The sequence below is a fragment of the Spermophilus citellus genome (assembly GCF_964194105.1).
Source record: "Spermophilus citellus genome assembly, chromosome: 10".
NCBI classification, from domain to species: Eukaryota; Metazoa; Chordata; class Mammalia; order Rodentia; family Sciuridae; genus Spermophilus; species Spermophilus citellus.
Window position 1 is genome coordinate 32,612,009 of NC_138197.1, and position 22,480 is coordinate 32,634,488.

Here is a 22,480-nt window from a genome sequence, read left to right on the forward strand (position 1 = left end):
GAAATGAAAACAAAAAAAAATGAAAAAATTGACAAAACAAAAAGTTGGTTCTTTGAAAAAATAAATACACTATACTAATAAAGAGAAGGAGAGAAAAAACACAATTTACTAACATATGTGATAAAAAAGGCAATATCACAACAGATACTATAGAAATACAGAAGATAATTGGAAATTATTTTGAATACTTGTACTCCAATAAAATAGAAAATATTGAAGACATTGACAAATTTCTTAAGTCATATGATTTGACTGAATTGAATCAAGATGATATGCACAATTTAAACAGACCAATATCAAGCATTGAAATAGAAGACACTATCAGAAGACTACCAACAAAAAGCCCAGGACCAAATGGATACAGAGCTGAGTTCCATAAGACCTTTAAAGAAGAACTAATAACAATACTCTTCAATTTATTTCAGAAAATAGAAAAAGAGGGAGCACTTCCAAACTCATTCTATGATTCCCAAACTAGACAAAGACACATCAAAGAAAGAAATCTTCAGACCAATATCTCTAATGAACATATGTGCAAAAATTCTCAATAAAATTCTGGCAAATTGAATAAAAAAACATATCAAAAAGATAGTGCACCACAATGAAGTGGGATTCTTCCCAGGGATGCAAATTTGGTTCAACATACAAAAATTAATGTGTAGTTCATCATACCAATAGACTTAAAGATAAGAACCATATGATCATCTCAATAGATGCAGAAGCAGCATCTGACAAAATACAACCCCCCTTCATGTTCAAAACACTAGAAAATTAGGGATAACAGAAACATATCTCAACACCATAAAGGCAATCTACACTAAGCCTCAGGCCAACATAATTCTAAATGGGGAAAAATTGAAGACATTCCCTCTGAAAACTGGGACAAGACAGGGATGCCCTCTTTCACCACTTCTATTTAACATAGTTCTTAAAACACTTGTCAGAGTAATTAGACAGATGAATGAAATTAAAGGGATATGCATTTGAAAAGAAGAACTCAAATTAGTACTATTTGCTGTTGATATGATTGTATACCTAGAAAACTCAAAAAGTCCCACCTGAAAAATTCTAGAATTAGTAAATGAATTCAGAAAAATAGCAGGATATAAAATCAACACCCATATATCAAAGGAATTTTTGTATATCAATAACAAATACTCTAAAAGGGAAATGAGGAAAACTGCCCCATTTATGTGTGGACAAGTGCAGAGTGTACTGCATACACGGCACATATTAGGGGCATCTAAGTGGCAAACCACTCCCCCGTGCTAGGTGTATGAGCGGCAAACTGCTTATCCCACAGGCATAGCCCTGGGTGTAAGGCCATACATTACAGTCCCTGTGCCTGCTCCATGGCCCGTTCCTGGATTGGTTGCTACAAGGACAGTTGGCCAGAAATTGTATTGGTGTCTGTAATCTTCTTGGCTACTGTCTGAATATATATTCATCAACTGCTCAATAAAATCCGACCTGCTTCCTGCTTGGTCTCCAGAGATCTTGAATGGTGAATCCACAGCCACACTCTCCTCTACCCTGTTCTGTGAACCTCCTCACTGGAAGAGAGAGAGCCCATGGACATTTACAATAGCCCCAAAGGGAAAAAAAAAAAAACACTTGGAAATCAACTTAATGAAAGAGGTGAAAGATCTAACAATGAAAAGTACAGAACCCTAAAGAAAAAAAAATCAAAGAAGACCTTAGAAAATGAAAAGGTCTACCTTGCTCTTGGATAGCCAGAATTAATATTACCAAAATGGCCATATTACCAAAAGCACTATACAGATTTAATGCGATTCTGATCAAAATCCCAATGGCATTCCTCATAGAAATAGAAAAAGCAGTCATAAAATTCATATGGAAAAATAAGAGACCCAGAATAGCTAAAGCAATCCTTAGCAGGAAGAGTGAAGCAGGTGACGTCACTATAACAGACTTTAAACTACACTAGAGAGAAATAGTAACAAAAACAGCATGGTATTGGCACCAAAATAGACTGATAGACCAATGGTACAGAATAGAGGACACAGGGACAAATCCACCTAACTCCAGTTATCTTATATTAGACAAAGGCAACAGAAACACACATTAGAGAAAAGATAGGCTCTTCAAAAAATGGTGCTGGAAATATGATATGTCAAGAGCTTTGTAATGTTTTTAACAACCAATAAAAAAAAGAAAAAAAAGAATACTGAAAAAAAATGGTGCTGGGAAAACTTACATTCATATGCAACAAAATGAAATTAACCCCTATCTCTCACCATGCACAAACTCAACTCAAATTAGATCATGGACGTAGGAATTAAACCAGAAATCCTGTGACTAATGCAAGAAAATGTAGGCCCTAATGTCCATCATGTCAGATTAGGCTCCAACTTCCTTAATATGACTCCTATAGTGCAAGAAATGAAATCAAGAATCAATAAATGGGATGGATTTAAACTAAGAATTTTCTTCTTAGCAAAAGAAACAATCTGTGAGGTGAATAGAAAGCCTGCATCTTGGAAGCAAAGTTTTGCTTCTCACACATATCAGATATAACACTAACCTCTAGGATATATAAAAATCCAAAAAGCTAAATACCAAACAAAACAAATAACTCAATCAGTAAATGGGCCAAAGACCTGAAATTCTCAGAAGAGGATACACAATCAATCAACAAATACATGAAAAAAATATTCATCATCTGTAGCAATTAGAGAAATGCAATTCAAAAGTACTCTAAGATTTCATCCCACTCCGGTCAAAAATGGCAGTTATTATGAATACAAACAACAATAAGTGTTGGTAAGGATGTGGGGAAAAAGGTACACTCATACACTGCTGGTGGGACAGCAAATTTGTGCAGCCAATATGGAAAGCAGTATGGAGATTCCTTGGAAAACTGGGAATGGAACAGCCATTTGACCCAGCAATCCCTCTCCTTGGTCCATACCCAAAGGACTTAAAAACAGCATATTATAGTAATGCAGCCACATCAATGTTTATAGCAGCACAATTCACAATAGCTAAACTGTGGAATCAACCTAGATGCCCTTCAGTAGATGAATGGATGAAAAAATGTGGAATGTTACTCAGCAATAAAAAAGAATAAAATCATGGCATTTACAGGTAAATGGATGGAATTGGAGAATATAATGCTAAGTGAATTTAGTCAATCCCAGAAAGCCAAATGCCACATGTTTTCTCTGATATAAATAGGCTTATTCATAGTAGGATAGAGAGGGGGAGCATGGGAGGAATAGTTGAACTCTAGATAGGTCAGAGGGGTGGGAGGGGGCATAGGGTTAGAAATGATGGGGGGTGGGATGGATATCATATTCCAAAGAACATGTATGAAGACATGAATTGGTGTGAATATACTTTGTGTACAACCAGAGATATGACAAATTGTACTCTATATGTGTAATATGAATTGTAATGCATTTCATTGTCATATATTAAACAAATTAATATAAAAAAGCAAAGAGAATGAAAAGTGTTCTAGTCCCTCCCACAAACTAAGCTTTCAGAATGCAGAGTTTTCTGGGTAAGATATGGAGTTGTTACAGCAGAGGAGCACTAAGTCTCAGTTTCTATGAAAATGAGTAGGTAAATTAATTGTGTAAAAAAAAGAATTAAACTCATTGAAATCTAATAAGTAGTCTCAAGTAGAAGTTAAGTAGGTCCTATCATAGTTAAACATGTTATTGGTAGAGCTATTCATAAGGTGTGATAAAACATTTCTAGAAATATCAGGATTCCTACCTTGTAGTTGAAAGTATCTTTTTGTGAACGATCTCTAAGATTCATGTAATTCATGTTGCAAACATACTGAGATGATTGAGTGGCAGGGAAGGGCCTGCAACCTCATTAGTAAGTGGTCCTTCCCTCTGTGAAGAATAGTGATTCCATTCACATGTGCTTGCACAGAGGAAGAAAGCTCAGACGATACATCTGACAGTTCACTGCATTCTCATATCCCCTCTCCAGGGTGGAGCTCAATGATTTGATTGCTTACACCACTTTCACAGGCATTCTAAGAATCCACCATGACTAGTACACTTCCATGGGCAATGACTAGAGCCTCTGGAAAAAGTTTGTGCCCACCAGTTGGATTCACAAAGTACTTAAAGAAGGGCTTGTGGTGGCTTTGACTTTTGTTTTGAAATGCTTCCCAGATTTGCTAACAAAATCCCTGTAGTGTGATGGCCAGCCCCACCAACCTTCCCTTACCCTCATTTATCATGTTCTAGTATTATGTTAAGAAATTTATTCACCCAGAAGCCATGGAAAAGTTTTTTTTGGATAATATATTTTTTTGAATAATATATGACTTAGAAATCTCAGTCTGCTATCAACTGTACAGACAGATGATCCTCACCTGTAGTTCTCAGGAATCGATGGACTCTTGCAAATGAGAGGTGTAAACAGTGCACAGTCAGGGGTGTGGCTCAGATGCAGGTGTGCACTGCTCTACAAATCAACATCACCTGATTCTAAAAGATGAGTATTGCTCTGGTCTACCAAGCCTTCAACTAGAAAGGTGTTCCTTTTATTACAATGGTTTAAACACAGTACTTGATTTTAATTTCAAAAGTACACATACTTTTGTAATATTTCACTGGTTGATAAGAATCTGAAGATGAAAATTTTCCATCTTCTTTTCCATTTCCAGATGGCTGAGGTAAAAATACCATCAACTTAGTGAGCTGTCCTCACACCTGTGTTTTTCATGCAATAGAAGTGATGTGTCATAATCTAGTGTCTGTACACTCTACAATCATCAATAAGCATGTTTCATAATGTTATGATTGGCTCATCGAGACCTCTATAATATAGATACAAAATGACCGAATATGTGTTCAGAGTAGCCCACCTTGAACACTGGGGAGTGGAATATGTCATAACTTGAGCATGGTTTAAAGGCCTACAGTGCTGGCATTTACCTGTAATGGCAATTTTTCATGGCTTACTGAAGCAATTGGCAGGCATCTTACCCATCTGATTTATAAAAGCACTTATAGTGTAAGTACTGCTTGCAGTTTTTACACATAGTAAGCCTACAGCCTGAGGCATTTGTTTAGACAATGACATTAAACAAAATATCTGATACTGAGTCTCTTAATGTTATTTTCACTACAAATGATAGGCACTAACCAAAAGTGGTTTCATACATAAAACTGTAGAGATCACAGAAAAGATGAGCTTCTAAAGAGAAAACATGAGGAACAGGCACTTGATGCTTCTAGAACATTTCCTTCCCAGTTCCTGATATTTTTCATTTACCTTTGCTCTTTAGACATGCGCTTCCCACACAGCTGAGACTGTGGACCCCGGAATGTATATTTGATCCACAAGAATATGGTAAACCCAGGGCAGTGACTCCTACTGATCTCCTATGTTTTGTGAGGGGATAGTTACTAATCCATCAGGTATAGTGAATTAGTAGTGCACCATCAACACTGTGTTGATCAAGAGTAATGGTGCACCAAAAGAAGAGATATTTAGCAGCAAATTGGAATACAGCTACTAAATTTAAGAAAATAAATCTAACAGGGAATATGTAGGACCCTTGTAAAAGCAATCAGACTATTTTTTTTATTTTTTAAATTCAAATTTGTTATCTATGACAGCAGAATGCATTACAATTCATATTATACACATAGAGCACAATTTTTCATATCTCTGGCTGTATACAAAGTTGAGTCACACCATATGTGTCTTCATACATGCACTTAGGGTAAGGATGTCCATCTTATTTCACTGTCTTTCCTACCCCATGTCTCCTCCCTCATCCTCCCTCCTCTTTCCTCTATATAGAGTTTGTTTACCTATGCTCCTACCCCAACCCCATTATGGAACAGCATCCTCATAACAGAGAAAACACTTGGCATTTGGCTTTTTGGGTTTGACTAACCTCACTTAGCATTATATTCTCCAACTCCATCCATTTACCTGCAAATGTCATGATTTTATTCTCTCTTAATGCTGAGTAGTATTCCATTAGACAAACTAAAGAAATTAAAGGGATACAGATAGGAAAAGAAGAACTCAAAAAAGCACTGTTGGTCAATGATATGATTCTATACCCAGAGACCCAGAAAATTCCACCAGAAAACTTCTAGAACTAATAAATGAATTCAACAAAATAGCAAGATGTAAAATCAACACCCATAATTCAAAGACATGTCTGTATACCAGTGATAAATCCTCTGAAAGAGAAACAAGGAAAACTACTCCATTTACAATAGCATCAGAAAAAAGAAACCCTTGGGAATCAACTTAACAAAAAAAGGGAAAGACCTCTACTACAAAAATTACAGAATGCTAAAGAAAGAAATTAAAAAAGATTTAGAAGATAGAAAGATAAATCTTGTTCTTGGATAGGAGAATTAATTTTACCAAAATGACCATATTACCAAAAGACTATACAGATTTAATGTAATTCCAATCAAAATCCCAATGACATTTTTTATACAAATAGAAGAAGTAGTCATGAAATTCATCTGGAAAAATAAGAGACCTAGAATAGCTAAAGCAATCTTTAGCAAGAAGAGTGAAGCAGGTAGCATCACTATATCAGAACTTAAACTATACTACACAGCAACAGTAACAAAAACAGCATGAAATTGGCACCAAAATAGACTTGTAGACTGATGGTACAGAATAGAGGACACAGAGACAAACCCACCTAACTACAGTTATCTTATATTAGACAAAGGCACCAAAAACATACATTAAAGAAAAGATAGCCTCTTCAACAAATGGTGCTGGGAAAACTGAAATCCATATGCAACAAAATAAAATTAAACCCCTATTTCTCACCATGCACATAACTCAACTAAAAGTGGATCAATATCCTAGGGAATTAAACCAGAGACACTCCACCTATTAAAGAAAGAGGAGGCCCAAATTTTCATCATGTCATATTAGTCCCTGATTTCCTTAATAAGACTCCAAATTATTTTTGAAGGTTTTAAACATCTTATGTTTGAAGTAGAAATATAAATAATTATTATACTGTCTTTTTAGTGAATGAAAATTTTTGATAGAATACAGTTCAGCATCTATTTTTTTGAAGAGAGAGAGAAAGAGAAGAGAAAGAATTTTTAATATTTATTTTTCAGATTTTTGATGGACACAAGATCTTTATTTTATTTTTATGTGGTGCTGAGGATCAAACCCAGTGCCCCGCTCATGCCAGGTGAGCATGTTACCACTTGAGCCACATCCCCAGCCTATCAGCATCTAAATTATTACTAATTTGATGTTTTCTATAGAATTTTTGAAGTTCATAAGTAAAAATAAATGTGAATATGGGAAAGAAATTTGTGAAATAGAAGGCTGCTATAAAAATATTCATGAGATTTAATAATATTAAAAAGAACTAAGTTCTTATGAGAGTCCAATGTAACAGAATTTTTTTTTAATTGTTGGTCGTTCAAAACATTACATAGTTCTTAATATATCATATTTCACAGTTTGATTCAAGTGAGTTATGAACTCCCATTTTTACCCCGTATACCGATTGCTGTATCACATCAGTTACACTTCCATTGATTTACATATTGCCATTCTAGTGTCTAATGTATTCTGCTGTCTATCCTATTCTCTACTATCCCCCCTCCCCTCCCCTCCCCTCCCCTTTTCTCTCTCTACCCCCTCTACTGTAAATCATTTCTTCCACTTGTATTTTTTTTCTTACCCCTCCTTTCCTCTTATATGTAATTATGTATAACCCTGAGGATCAAATTCCAATTCCATGCAATTTCCCTTTTCTCTCCCTTTCCCTCCCACCTATCATCCCTGTTTAATGTTAATCTTCTTCTCAAGGTCTTCGTCCCTACCAGCTATTCCCCTTCTCGGTCTATTCCCTAAAGACCTAATAAGAGCATGCTACAGGGACACTGCTACATCGATGTTCATAGCAGCACAATTCATGATAGCAAGATTGTGGAACCAACCTAGATGCCCTTCAATAGATGAATGGATAAAAAAATGTGGCATTTATACACAATGGAGTATTACTCTGCATTAAGAAATGACAAAATCACAGAATTTGGAGGGAAATGGATGGCATTAGAGCAGATTATGCTAAGCGAAGCTAGCCAATCCTTAAAAAACAAATGCCAAATAACAGAATTTTTAATGTAGACAAAAGACAATTGTATGTTTTGGAAGTTGGTATGTAAAAGGTAACATCTGAAATCACCAGCATATATATTTTTTACATCATTGGAAAGTTAAATATTTTTTTTAAAAATAGTATTTGACCACTACTTTTCATTGTGCCCTAAAATGAAATTTTCAGTGGTTAAATAAGCACATGTGAAAGTCATTCATAATGCACAAACAACACACACACACACACACACACACATCCAATAATATCCAAGTTTATTGTAAAAAAGACGTATTTGAGCACTTTCCTACAAACACCCAAATTTGATCCTCTCATGAAAATGGCTCCATATTTTCTTTTTTTTAATTTAATTTTTTTTATTGGTTGTTCACAACATTACAAAGCTCTTGACATATCATATTTCATACATTAGATTGAAGTGGGTTATGAACCCTCAATTTTACCCCAAATGCAGACTGCAGAATCACGTCGGTTACACATCCAAAATTTTACATAATGCCCTATTAGTAATTGTTGTATTCTGCTACCTTTCCTATCCCCTACTATCCCCCCTCCCCTCCCCTCCCATCTTCTCTCTCTACCCCATCTACTGTAATTCATTTCTCTCCTTGTTTATTTTCCCATTCCCCTCACAACCTCTTATATGTAATTTTTTATAGCAGTGAGGGTCTCCCTTCATTTCCATGCAATTTCCCTTTTCTCTCCCTTTCCCTCCCATCTCATGTCTCTGTTCAAAAAATTAGACAATAAGATAACAAATAACCCAATCAACAAATGGGCCAAGGACCTGAACAGACACTTCTCAGAGGAGGATATACAATCAATCAACAAGTACATGAAAAAATGCTCACCATCTCTAGCAGTCAGAGAAATGCAAATCAAAACCACCCTAAGATACCATCTCACTCCAGTAAGATTGGCAGCCACTATGAAGTCAAACAACAACAAGTGCTGGCGAGGATGTGGAGAAAAGGGTACACTTGTACATTGCTGGTGGGAATGCAAATTGGTGCGGCCAATTTGGAAAGCAGTTTGGAGATTCCTGGGAAAGCTGGGAATGGAACCACCATTTGACCCTGCTATTGCCCTTCTCGGACTATTCCTTGAAGACCTTAAAAGAGCATGCTACAGGGATACTGCCACATTGATGTTCATAGCAGCACAATTCACAATAGCTAGACTGTGGAAAAAACACAGATGCCCTTCAATAGATGAATGGATAAAAAAAATGTGGCATCTATACACAATGGAGTACTATGCAGCAATAAAAAATGACAAAATCATAGAATTTTCAGGGAAATGGATGGCACCAGAGCAGATTATGCTTAGTGAAGCTAGCCAATCCCTAAAAAACAAATACCAAATGTCTTCTTTGATATAATGAGAGCAACTATGAACAGAGCAGGGAGGAAGAGTAGGAAGAAAAGAGTTCCATATTTTCATATTTGGTAAAATTCTTCATTTCTGGGATGTAGTAAAATTTTTTTATTAACCATTGATTTGATAAGAGCATTTTTTAAAAAATTTGACTTAAAAATGGAATTTTATGTCTTACATGAATGTTAAAACTATCAGCCAGGTTAGTGTGTTAGCAAATGCTTTTTTATGAAACACACATTAGATAATCAGCTTATAAAGAGAAAAGTTTAAGACACACATTAGATAATCAGCTTTAAATGAGAAAATTTTAATTTCATTCACAATTTTAGAAGTTATACTTAGTATTTGGTTGGCCTAATTTTGAGTGGTAGCATCGCCCCTCATTATTAAAAAAACAAGGTACAGCAAATGCTCACCTCGTATCTGGAAAGAGAGGTAAGAAGAGGCCAGGGTTCTATAATCTCCATCAAGAACAGGCCTTAATGACTCAGTGATTCCCAATATTCTCAAAAGCCTGAGGAGTCTCTCAACTCTCAAAAGAACTAGGTTGGAGATTAGGCATTTACCATGGGCCTTTGGGGACAATTTTAAGATCCAAACTTTAGCAGTCATTGGGTTTTTTGAGAGTCTAGCCAAAGAGGAACAATTTTACCAAAGGTCACTGTGTTTAGAATTAATATATTGAATGCACTTCTATAGAAATACCATGGGATCAAGAGAGCAAAAATTAAAAGTAAAGAAAACCATAATTTTTAAAATCTGTCTTGCATTTAGAGAACTATACTCATGTTTTTAAAAAATCATTAATTAGAAGAAAGAGACACATCAGTGCTTCTGAAGATATGTTTGGCACAAGACAGCAAAAGACATCTTTGATGGTTACTCTTGGAATGACAGAAATGTGGTTGTTGCACAGTTCAGATTTGGGGTTTGTTTTATTTCTAAGCAAAGAAAGTACTATCCCTTTAATTTTGTAGCATAAAACTACTCTCAGTTTTATTTTTGTTTCCTAGAATCATCTTTTCATGTCTTACATATCCAATATCTGAAGTATCTTCTGATAGTGGCTTATTTCAGTGCTAAGATTAAAGATCATTAAACTGTAAATTAAATTGAGAATTTTAATGCACCATTTCCTTTTATTTTGGCAGAGATGGTAGACTGGAGTAGGGATGGTGATTTGTACAAAGTTATAAATTTGGAGAATATGGCTGACATCCTTACCTATCCTCTCATGTCCTTGTTTTACTCTTCCCAATGACAGCTTCACATGCCAGGTGACTGTACATTTCCTTTTCCCTTGGCTCAATGTAAGATATATATTGTGTGTCAGTCTCTCTACATCCTTTCTACTTACTCTCAGACAAGTGCCCTCCATATCTCATAATTAACTGACTATCAAGAAAGACACCAACCTGAGTGATAGGAGAATCTCAGGGTCCACAGTAGAAAATTGTTTCTCCTTACCTATTCTTGAGCCTAGAAGATCCTCAATTCTCCACATTTCTGCTCTTTTCAGGGCTTTATTGACCATAGGAAATGTCTCCTCTTACTCCCCTCATAATTACAGCTTTAGGTCTCAATTTTGTCCAGGTCAACCAAAGAGCTAGGATGGCCTTGTATATCAGTGCCAGATAGGTAAAACCTAATACTGGACAGATCCTTGTGGTAGTTGTTCCTAGGCCAATGCCCCTGAATGGAGAAGAGACACATGGCCCAGTCAATTGGACTTGTATTCCAGCCAGCATGTCCTATGGCTGGTTGCAGCAGTCACAGGCCATGAATCCACCTTGGCAGTACATGACTCCTAGCAGCATTGGTCTAGGTCCTTCTTCAGAGTTGACTGTGGCCTCAGCATGTGAAATAGCATTGCAGCGTTAATGGTCAAAGACCTTCCCACCCCATTCTTCTGCCAGCTTCAGGCAGAACAACATGAAGAGAAAAACTTTCTCATTGGGAAGTAAAAGGGAGATGGGCACCATCTGTGTTTAAGAGTCTGGAGGTGGTCACTCCAAAGTGATTCTTTCCAGGGCCCATTGGAATATCAGAGTACCTGAATGCAGGCTAGTGACCCCGGTTGAGGCATCTTGACCTACTCCAGTCTCAGGGAGAGTTTGTATCAACTACCCTTTGAGGTTCTCCCCCATTTCCCCAGTTCATTTTGAAAAACACACCTGCTATGGATGTGGGAAAAACCCGGTGTTGTTCTCTACTGAACAAAGAAAGCATAGGCTAAGTTACTACCTAGTATTAAAATAACAGAAGTGTCAGCAGGCTCAGAGAAAATATGAAGTTTGCTTAGTTATCATTTGTGTACATTACATGTGTGTATGGTAATGTCACATTATCTGCATTAATATATATATATATATATAATACAAATATATGTGTATATATATGAAATTGTTTTAAATCAAGGTTAGAAAGACTGAAATAAAAACCTGATCCTTCATTATGCAGGTGATGTGACACACCACCGAGGTATGAAAAATTTCTAAGAAGTATGACTTCACCTAATGGTCAAAATAAGTGTCAGAAAGTGACCATATACTATCCATTTACTCTTGGATGAAAATGTAAACAACTTTTTTTAATGAAACTCAATGAGCTTTCACAAAAACAGAGAAATAATTTAATATTCTGACAGAAATTTATAGAGATGGAAGTAATTTTTTAAAAAGCAAGCAGAAATCCTTGAGATGAAAAATAAAACTAAGTGAATTTTAAACTATGAGAGATGGCAGAATACATACAAGAAAGAAAAAAAATAGTGAGCTTAAATACAGATTATTTGAAATCACACAGTTTGAGGAGAGAAAGAAAAGATAATGAACAGGAAGCAAGAAAGCTTAAACATATTTGGAACATGATTAAAAAATTAAAGATTAGTTTTTCAAGGCATCAAAAGAAAATAAATAATACATAGTGGTATTTTTTGGGTGGAAACTATGCAAATACATGGAAAGAAAATAACTTACTTTGAACAACTAATGGATCAAGGAAGAAATCAGAAAGGAACTTGAATATTTTCTTACATCAAAAATAAAAACAAAAACAGAACGATATTACGTATATTGTAATTGTGTCTCCAAGAATTAGAGGAAAACAAGAAGAAACTAATTCAATATTAGCAGAAAGAAAGAACAAAGACCAAAGCTGAAATAAATGAAGTAGAGAGTAAAATATTAGCATAACTAGGAACTTGTTCTTTATAAATACTCAAAAAATTTACAGCCATACTAAGAGAGAGAGAGAGAGAGAGAGAGAGAGAGAAACTCCAATAAAATCAGAGACTAAAAGGTAGACATTACAACTCACATCAAAGAAATACAAAGGATCATTAGAGATTATTATGAATATTGTATGCTAACAAATTTGATAACCTAGAACAAATGGACAAATTCTTCAACACATCATGAAGAAAATCATGAAGAAAGACAATAAATGAAGAAACCCAATAATGAGTAAATAGTTAAGTTATTAATAAAAAACATCCCACTAAAGAAAATTCTTGCTGGAGTGAGATGATATCTTAGAGTAGTTTTGATTTGCATTTCTCTAAAAGTTAGAGATGGTGAACATTTTTTTATATATTTGTTCATTGATTGTATATCTTTTTCTGAGAAGTGTATGTTTAGGTCCTTGGTCCATTTATTGATTAAATTATATGTTTTTTCAGTGCTTAGCTTTTTGTGTTCTTTATATGCCCTAGAGATTAGTGCTCTATCTGATGTGTGAGGGGAAAAATTTTGCTCCCAAGATGTAGGCTCTCTGTTCACTTCACAGATTGATTTTTTTGCTGAGAGGAAATTTTTAGTTTGATTCTATCTCATTTATTTTTATTGGTTTTAATTCTTGCACGATAGGAGGCTTATTAAGGAATTTGAGGCCTAATTCCACATGATGAAGATTAGGGTCTACTTTTTGTTCTATTAGATTCAGAGAGTCTCTGGTTTAATTCCTAGGTCCTTGATCCATTTTGAAATAAGTTTGTGCATGGTGAGAGATAAGGGTTATAATTTCATTTTGTTGCATATGGATTTCCAGTTTTCCCAGCACCATTTGTGGAAGATGCTATCTTTTATCCAGGGCCTTGTTTTAGCACCTTTGCCTAATATAAGATAATTGTAATTTTGTGGGTTAGTCTCTGTGTCCTCTATTCTGTACCACTTGTCTACCAGTCTGTTTTGGTGCCAATACCATGCTTTCTTTTTTACTATTGCTTTTTAGTATAGTTTAAGGTCTGGTATAGCAATGCCACCTGTTTCATTATTCCTGCTAAGGATTTCTTTAGGTATTCTGGGTCTCTTATTTTTCCAGATGATTTTCATGATTGCTTTTTATGAAGACAAACAACAATAAGTGTTGGCAAGAATGTAGAAAAAAAGGTACACTCATACATTGCTGGTGGGACTGCAAATTGATACAGCCAATATGGAAAGCAGTATGGATATTCCTTGGAAATCTTGGAATAAAACCACCATTTGACCCAGCTATCCCTCTCCTCGGACTATACCCAAAGTACTTAAAAACAGCATATTACAGGGACACAGCCACATCAATGTTTATAGCAGCAGATTCACAATAGCTAAACTGTGGAGCCAAACTAGAAGTCTTTCAGTGGATGAATGGATAAAAAAAACGTGGCATATATACACAATGGAATTTTACTAAGCATTAAAAGTGGATAAAATCATGGCATTTGTAGGTAAATGGATGGCGTTGGAGAAGATAATGCTAAGTGAAGTCAGCCAATCCCCAAAAAACAAATGCTGAATGTTTTCTCTGATATAAGGAGGCTGACTCATAGTAGGGTAGGGAGGGGGTACATGGGAGGATTAGGTGAATTCTAGATTGGGAAGAGAGGTGGGAGGGAAAGGAAGGGGGCAGGGGATTAGCAAGGATAGTGGAATGTGATGGACATGACTATACAAAGTACATGTATGAAGACCTGAATTGGGTGTCAACATACTTTGTATACAAACAGAGATATGAAAAATTGTGGTATATATGTGTATTAACAATTGTAAATGCAAAAAAAAATCCAAAGTACATGAATAAAGGCATGAATTAGCATGAACATACTTTATATATAACAATATGAAAAATGGTGCTCTATATGTATAATAAGACTGGTAATGCATTCCGCTGTCATGTATTTTAAAAAAATAAATTAAAAAAAAGATTGAAAAAAAAAGAAAATTCCAAGGGCATATGACTTCAATACTGAGTTACTCAGAAAGGTTTAAAGAAGAACGAATATCAATATGGTTAAATCATTTAAAAAAATAGATGAGGGAATTCTTCCAAACTCATTCTCAGAGGCCTGAATTCCCTCATATCAACATTAGAGAAGGACACACAAAAAAGAGAAAAGCTATAGACCCAACACCTTTGATGATTATAGATGTCAAAAACCTCCACAAAATACTAGCAAATGTAACAGCTCATTAAACAGATTAGTAGTATAATACATTGGGATTTATCTTGGATGCAAATGTGGTTTAACAAATCCAAGACTTTAAACATGATTCAACACATCAACAGAAAAAAGGCCAAAAATCATATGATACTAAAATTATATAATAACAAATGCAATAAAGGCCTCAAATAAAATTCAGCATTCCTTTACAATAAAAATCTGAATAAATTAGAAATAGAAAAGATTCTTCAACATAGAAAAGGCTATTCATAATATGCCAACAGGTAAAATGTTACTGAATGGGAGAACTCAAAATCTTTCTTCCTAAAATCTAGAACAAAATGATAATATCCACTTCAATGAATTTTGTTCAACTTAGTACTGAAATCCTAGCTGGAGCAACCAGGTAAGAGAAAACAATAAAGGTAATTAAAATTGCAAAAGAGGATGTCAAATTTTTATTTGCAGATCACAAGTTCTTAATACAGAAAACCTCAAAGACTCCATCAAATGACAACAACTATTGAAACTAGAAAATAAATTCAGTAAATTTGTAGGATACACAATCAATATATGAAAATTTATAATCTTGTGGTTTTCCATTAATAAAATATCTGTAACATAATCAATAATCAATTTCATTCATAATATCTATAAATAATACTTAAAAATAAATTTAACTAAAGAAGGAGAATATATCTATAATAAAAAGTATAAAACATTAATAAAAGATTTTGAAGAGGACATATACAAAAAACAAAGTGGAAAGTCATGCTATATGTATAGACCAAGAGTCAACATTTCTATCTGAATCAATCTACAGATTCAAGCCAATTTCTGTCAAAATATCAATGGTATTCTTCACATATCTAGAAAAACCCAATCTCAAAATATTATACAGAATAATGAAAAAACCTTGAATATGCAAAGCCATTTTGAGCCAAATACTAAAACCGGACTCATTACAGTACTCAATTTCTAAATGTACTATTAACCTGCAGTAATCAATAAAGCAGGTTATTGGCATAACATCAGAAACACAGACCAACAGGATAGAATATGTATCCCAGAAGTAAATTTATACATCCATAGTCAACTGACTTTGGACACATGTGCTAAGAACATGCATTGGAGGAAGGACAGTCTTTTCAATAAACACTGGTGAAAATAATGGATAACCTCATTCAAAAGAAAAAAAAAACAACCCAGGGCTGGGGATGTGGCTCAAGAGGTAGCGAGCTCGCCTGGCATGCGTGAGGCCCGTATTTGATCCTCAGCACCACATACAAATGGGGATGTTGTAACTAAGAAATAAATAAACATTATAAAAAGAAAAGAAAAAAAAACCTAGATCCTTATCTCTCACCAGATACAAAAATCTTCTTAAAGTGGATTAAAGACTTAAATGCAAACTATGAAACTACTACAAAAAATAGGAAACATTCTTCAGGATTCAGAAAATGGGCAAAAAACTTTTGGACATGACATCAAAAGAACAGGAAAAAAAGTAAAAAATAGGCACATGAGATTTACAAAAAAATCTAAAGTCTTCAACATAGTAAAGGAAACACTCAACAGAAGAGACAGTCTACATAACATGAGAAAATATGTGTAAAATATACATATGAAAATGGATTAATGTCCAGAACATATTTTTTAAAACAGATATATTTAAAAAATGACCTGATAAAGTATGTGATGTAGATCAAAACAGTTACTTCTCAAAATATATACAAAGGGGGCTGGTGTATAGCTCAGTTTGTAGGATGCTTGCCTCGCATGCACAAGGCTCTGAGTTTGATATCCAGAACCACCACCAATATATACATATATATGTGTGTGTGTGTGTGTGTGTGTGTGTGTGTGTGTGAGAGAGAGAGAGAGAGAGAGACCAGGTATATATAAATATGCTCACCATCACTAATCTTCAAGGAATAGCAAACCAAAGGACAATGGAATATTGTCTTACTCTAATAAGAATGGCTATTATAAAAACATAAAAATACTAACAAGTGTGAGAATGTGGACAATGTGGTGTATATGCACAACAGGATATTATTTAGCAACAAAAGGCATGAAATTCTGCTATTTTCAAAGGTGTGGATGCAAGTAGACATCATGGTTTAGTGAAACAGGCAGAGTACAGAAGGATAAGTGCCAAGTGAGATCTCTGAGATGAGCACTATAAAAAAGTCAATCTCACTGAAATGAAGAGTGCGATGGAAGCAGCTGGTGAGACTGGAAGCCTGTGGGGAGAGGGGCTGATGGGGAAAGGCTGGTGAGGGGCTCCAGGTTATGTAGCTAGATAGGAGAAAAAAGTTCTTTTGTGCTCTTGAACAGCAAAGTGACTATCGATAATGTTACTGTCCTCCATGTTTCAAAAGCTCCAACTATGGATTTTGAAAGGTTTCACCACAAAGAAATTATAAATATTTGAGGAGTAGATATGTTTAAGCTGATTTAAATATTACATAATATATGTGTAGAATAAATCACCTGATATCCAATAACTATGTATACATTTTATGTTTTTATATATTTGTTAAAAATCACTAAAATACCAAGTTTATAACCAAGTTGAATTATTATTTAAAACCTCCCCACAAAAAACCCACAGGACCAGAAGACTTCAGTGGTGAATTATACCTCAGGAAAATTATAGGATTTCCAGGTTTTGTTTTACTTTTCAGAAAAGAAGAGTAAGCACTTTCTAATTTATTTTATGATGTCATTCAAACATAATGTTAAAATCAAGCTTTAGAAGAAAACAAGTTAACTGCAAAGCAATATTCTTCACAAATATAGACAAAAGAATCTTCAGCAAAACACAGCAAGTTATATTCAACAATGCACAAACAGCATAATGCACCAGGACCAAATGAGGTTTACCCAGGAATGCAATGTTGGTTTTTTAAAAAAAGTAAATGAAAGTAATTTACCATATTAATAGAGTAAATTAGAAAATGCAAGATTGTTTCAATAGATGGATGGAAAACATTTGGTAAAATTTAATATCCCTTTATAATAAAAATTCTCAGGAAAATAGGAATAAAAGAGAATCTCATTAAGCTACAACAACATTCTCTCTTAAAAATTCCATACTTTGTATTGGAGTCCCCAGAAAAGGCAAGAAAAATAAGGAACAGGTATATAGCTTATTAAATATGAAGTAAAATTCAGTTTATTCTCAGACAATATGAGTGTGTATGTGAAATAAGGAATCTGTAAATATCTGCCAGTACTTATAAAGCTACCAGACATGAACACAATATAAAAATTAAATCATCTTATTGTAGCAACTAAAATCAGAAAGGTTAATAACTTTTTTTGAAAGAAGTACATCAGACCATTTACTTCAAGATCTGCTATAAATCTACCATATTGAAACAGTATGGTACTGGCATAAGGATAATCATATAGGTCACTGGAACCTAACAGAAGCCTAGAATCAAACTCTCATGTTATGCCTCCCTTCCTGAGTAAAATATAAGAATGACCAATGAAGACACAAAAGGTACTGAAAATCATTAGTAACTAAGGTTATATCCACAGAGAATTAAACTTCTTCACAAGAACTTCTAAAAGAGCAAATAGCAAGCGTTAGAGAGGATTTGTAGTCATGGGAATATTAACTTTGGAAATCTCTAGCTGTTACATTAAAAGAAAGATACTGGCAATATGTTGTGACAACTTCAATAATATTCCAAAGCAAAGAATGTTCCTAACATTTTTATTTATAGTAACGAAACTAGGATGTCACTCAGCTGTTCCATAACAGGTGAATGGATAAAGAAATTGAGATATATCCACACAATAAAAGTTATTATTTAGTAAAATGAATAAAGTATTATAAAATAAATGTTATTGGGTATATTTAATGTATATTACATGATGCCATGGTAAATTATATATATCTCCACATATATGTTTACTATAGTGAAGCAAAATACCATAGCCAACAAACCACATACTTTCCCAAATTTTGTTTTGCTTTTTTTTCCTTTGGCAAGAGCAGCTAAAATCTAGTCATTTAGCATGAATCCCTGAAAGAGCACAGTTTTATTATCTATAGTCCTTCTGTTGGGTGTTAGAGCTCTAGGCTTGTTCATGTTACTTATCTGCCACTTTGTATCCTCTCACCTAAGTCTATAATTTTGAACAAACAAAATGAGGAACAAAGTGTCACATACTGTTTGAATGCATCCATGTAGGCCAATTAATGTGTGGTGTTGAAAGTCAGGGAACTGGTAACCTTGCCTGAAAGTAGGCATGGAGTTTTCTTTTAGTTGTTAATATTCTATTGCTTGATTTCTGTATTGTTTACATGTATTCACTTCACAAAAATTCCTAGAGCTTGAGACTTGGAACTCTTCTATATTTTAATACTTCAATGAAAATTTAAAATGAAGATTCAAAGCCAGGCCATCAGGTTTCAGAGATCAAACCCTCTATGATTATGCTAAACTATATCAGTAATATAATTTTCATGAGACTTTATTAGTCCCAAATGTTGTTTTAATATGAAAATTATAAACCTAACAGAATTCTAAGAACAGTGGAACATATATATTTCTTTACCTACTTATTGGTTAGCATTTGCCCCAAATGGAAAAATTAATAATATAAGAATTATGATTATATTAATAAATGTGTGTGCATACACAAATGTAGGGACTTCTGTTATACCATTATGTAGACGTTGTGGGTGTGTATATACAGTTTTATATCTAAAAACAATTTCAATTCCAAAATATGCTATGTCCCTTTGTATTTCTGTTTCTTTCAGGAAGCCTTCCCTGACCACTTCTGAGTAGGTTAGCTGACTCCCTATTGTGTTCCCAAACCAGCCTTCACTTTCTTAATTACTGTATATATCATAGTTTATCATTAGTACTGGTTTAGTTGTCCACCTCCCCCACTGTGCTGTGTCACTGAGAAGTGTGCCCCCTGTTGTAGCACTGGTGCCTGTTAATGTATAATGAAGGATGATTACATCTAGCAATGCAGTGTACTAGGTACTCTAGGGAATGCTCCAGTATACAGAGGACATACTCCACAGAACAACTAGGGAACAGGTCTTGACATCAGTATGGCCTTGATATGTAAGATATAAGCCAGCAGGAGAAATTGGGTAGTTCTCAGATGAATTCTGAGGGGAGCCCTTGTGAGTGTACTATACCTTGGAACTGTATTGAGGAGCAATGTGGGAGGTATTAAATCTGTGCCACAGAAAGGGTCAAGTGATCTGGCAGGCTGTTGTGGTCACCTGGACTACTGGCAGTAAAGGGTCTTATAACATTTTCTAGGATTGAGGAATTTTTAATGCACTCACAGCATTATTCCAATGTTGAAATTTTGCAAGAAGATGGGGCAAATTCATCTGAAGCAAGTGCTTCAATATGTGAACATATATTTTGATGTTTTCATCCTTTTAGGATAATTTTCTCTCTGAGAAAAACTATGTTTATTTGAAAGAGGTATAATTTATTCTCAGGCTGATGAGAAATTCATTCACTGATGTTGCTGATAGAGACCAAAATGGAATCAGAACATTAATTTTACATTTCATTTTGAGAGTCCATCCCCACCCCTAAGAGCCAGACAGCTTTGCAGACAGGAAACCATGATGGGCCTTTGGCTAGAACTCAAGGAACTGGATGTTACTAGACATATAGTAAGGGAATGAGTAGTAGAACCTCTTGTTTTTGTTGGGAGGGGTAGAGTTTCTCAAAGAAGAACAGAGACTTCTGAGCAGAGGGGTTGGAAAAGGGAAGAAAAATTGAGTAGAGACAGAGATGTGAGGGACATTGTTGAAGCAGGCAGGACTGACACCTGTAACTAGAAAAGCTGGCTCTCCAGGGATATGGTTAGATCATTCCCATTTCAGGAGCTCAAATGCTGGTAACCTAACTCCACTGAGCCACAGGCCCAGTGTTGACCAGATTTCAGGCAAGGTCAGAGGAAACCACAAAGGGAAAATAATCACCAGAATACTTTCACAAGCACAGGGTTCTTCTAAGCAGCAGATTCTTGGCATGTGAGAGAACAAGTTCAAGTACCCACAGGGAAGGGAAAATTGGATCACAAGAGGCTCATGCTGAAATCTCTAAGTTTGGATCCCTGCTCTGCCTACAGTGCTAACATCAATTCATCCATGACCTTCTACAGCTGGTGTAGATTTTTTTTTCTGCACAATGGGATCAGAAGACCATCAATCCAAGTGATAGGAAGAGAAAAAAAAAATCTGCAGAAAGATAAAGTTTTGCCAAGTATGCTGGGCAGGGGAAACATGATAGTAAATCAGAAAACGCCTAAGCTGTGGGTTTGTGAGGAAGAAAAAGAATCTCATGTTAGGCTCAGAGTGCAGGTGCAGGGTTATCTGTGGTATAATTGCAGTCTATGTTGGGGGTGGGGTTCTTTATAGGCACCAAGGTTTACATCCGCCCTTGTCATGTGCAAATACACATATATCATCACCAAAACTGCCCTCACTATCAAATCCAGCACATTGGCTCAGAGTGATTTCTATGGACTCCTGTCTAAACTGCTGACTTCCAGTGGGCATGAATGCTCCTGCTCACACTTTTACTTCAAAGTTCCTTCACCCATTACTTTCTCTCCCTCTCTCTCTCTATCCCTCCACCTCTCAGTCCCCCCACCCTCTCTGTCCCCCCATCTGTCTCTGTTTCTAATTTTCAATCTTTCCTCCCTTCTCTCTCATCTTTCTCCTCTTTGTCCTCTCCCCCTGTGTTTTTCTTTCTGTTTATCTCTCCCCCTTCTCTCTTTAAGTACATCACCCTCTCTGTAGCCCTTCTTTCTCTCTCCTTCTTTCTCTGTCTCTCTCTCTTTCATACACACAAACGCACAAGTTCACTGGCCAGAAGGGCAGAAATACCAATACAGTAATTTAGCATATTACAGAGTACAGGAGGAACAGATAAGAGGGCCAGCTTGAGGTCATCCCTCAGCCTCTAACTGTGAAGTTAGTTTTTAGATGTCATTGTAGAAATCCAAAATATAGTCTCATAATTTGTTCTGGGAACAAATTGTATATCTTTGCAAAATCCAATTGTTGTTCTTCAATAACAGACCCCACAGAAGAAAAATCAACATTTACTATCACTTCAGATCATATTAGGTGAAAACCCAATGATGATAAATAGACATTGTCTTTAGGATCCCAAGGACCATTTCCCAGAGTCTTGGAGCTAATCCAGCATCTTCCTGGTCTTAAAAAATGGGGCTATGCTTACCTTGAGCATCCGCTATGACAGTAAGGAGGAGAAACGCAAGTCCCTGGAGAGGGCAGTGTCCCTGCATGGTCCTTCTGTGCCTGTGTCCTCTGGTCAAAGCATCGGCTTCCCCAGATGATCTAGGGAGCCCTCCCAGCTTTTGATGAGGCTCCTACGGCAGGAAGAGGATTATATAGTGCCAGCCACTGACATGGCCATCTTCTGGGAGCCAATAGAAACTGTATTTAACATCTTCCCTGCCCTCAGACACTATAGGAAAAGGAAACTTTCTGAAGTTAAAACATCAATTAGATGCTGAATCTC

General features: G+C 35.4%; 1 protein-coding gene across 1 annotated transcript in view; it reads right to left on the bottom strand.

Moving 5' to 3' along the window:
- LOC308658151 (antigen WC1.1-like) overlaps positions 1–22,244 on the bottom strand; it is a gene marked incomplete at both ends in the record, with an annotated part of 116,331 nt that extends 94,087 nt beyond the window's left edge. The window contains one exon of the mRNA XM_081310776.1: positions 22,178–22,244. Within this exon, the coding sequence (XP_081166902.1) occupies positions 22,178–22,244 (67 nt within the window). The remainder of the gene's footprint in view (positions 1–22,177) is intronic.
- Between the last annotated feature and the right edge of the window lie 236 nt (positions 22,245–22,480).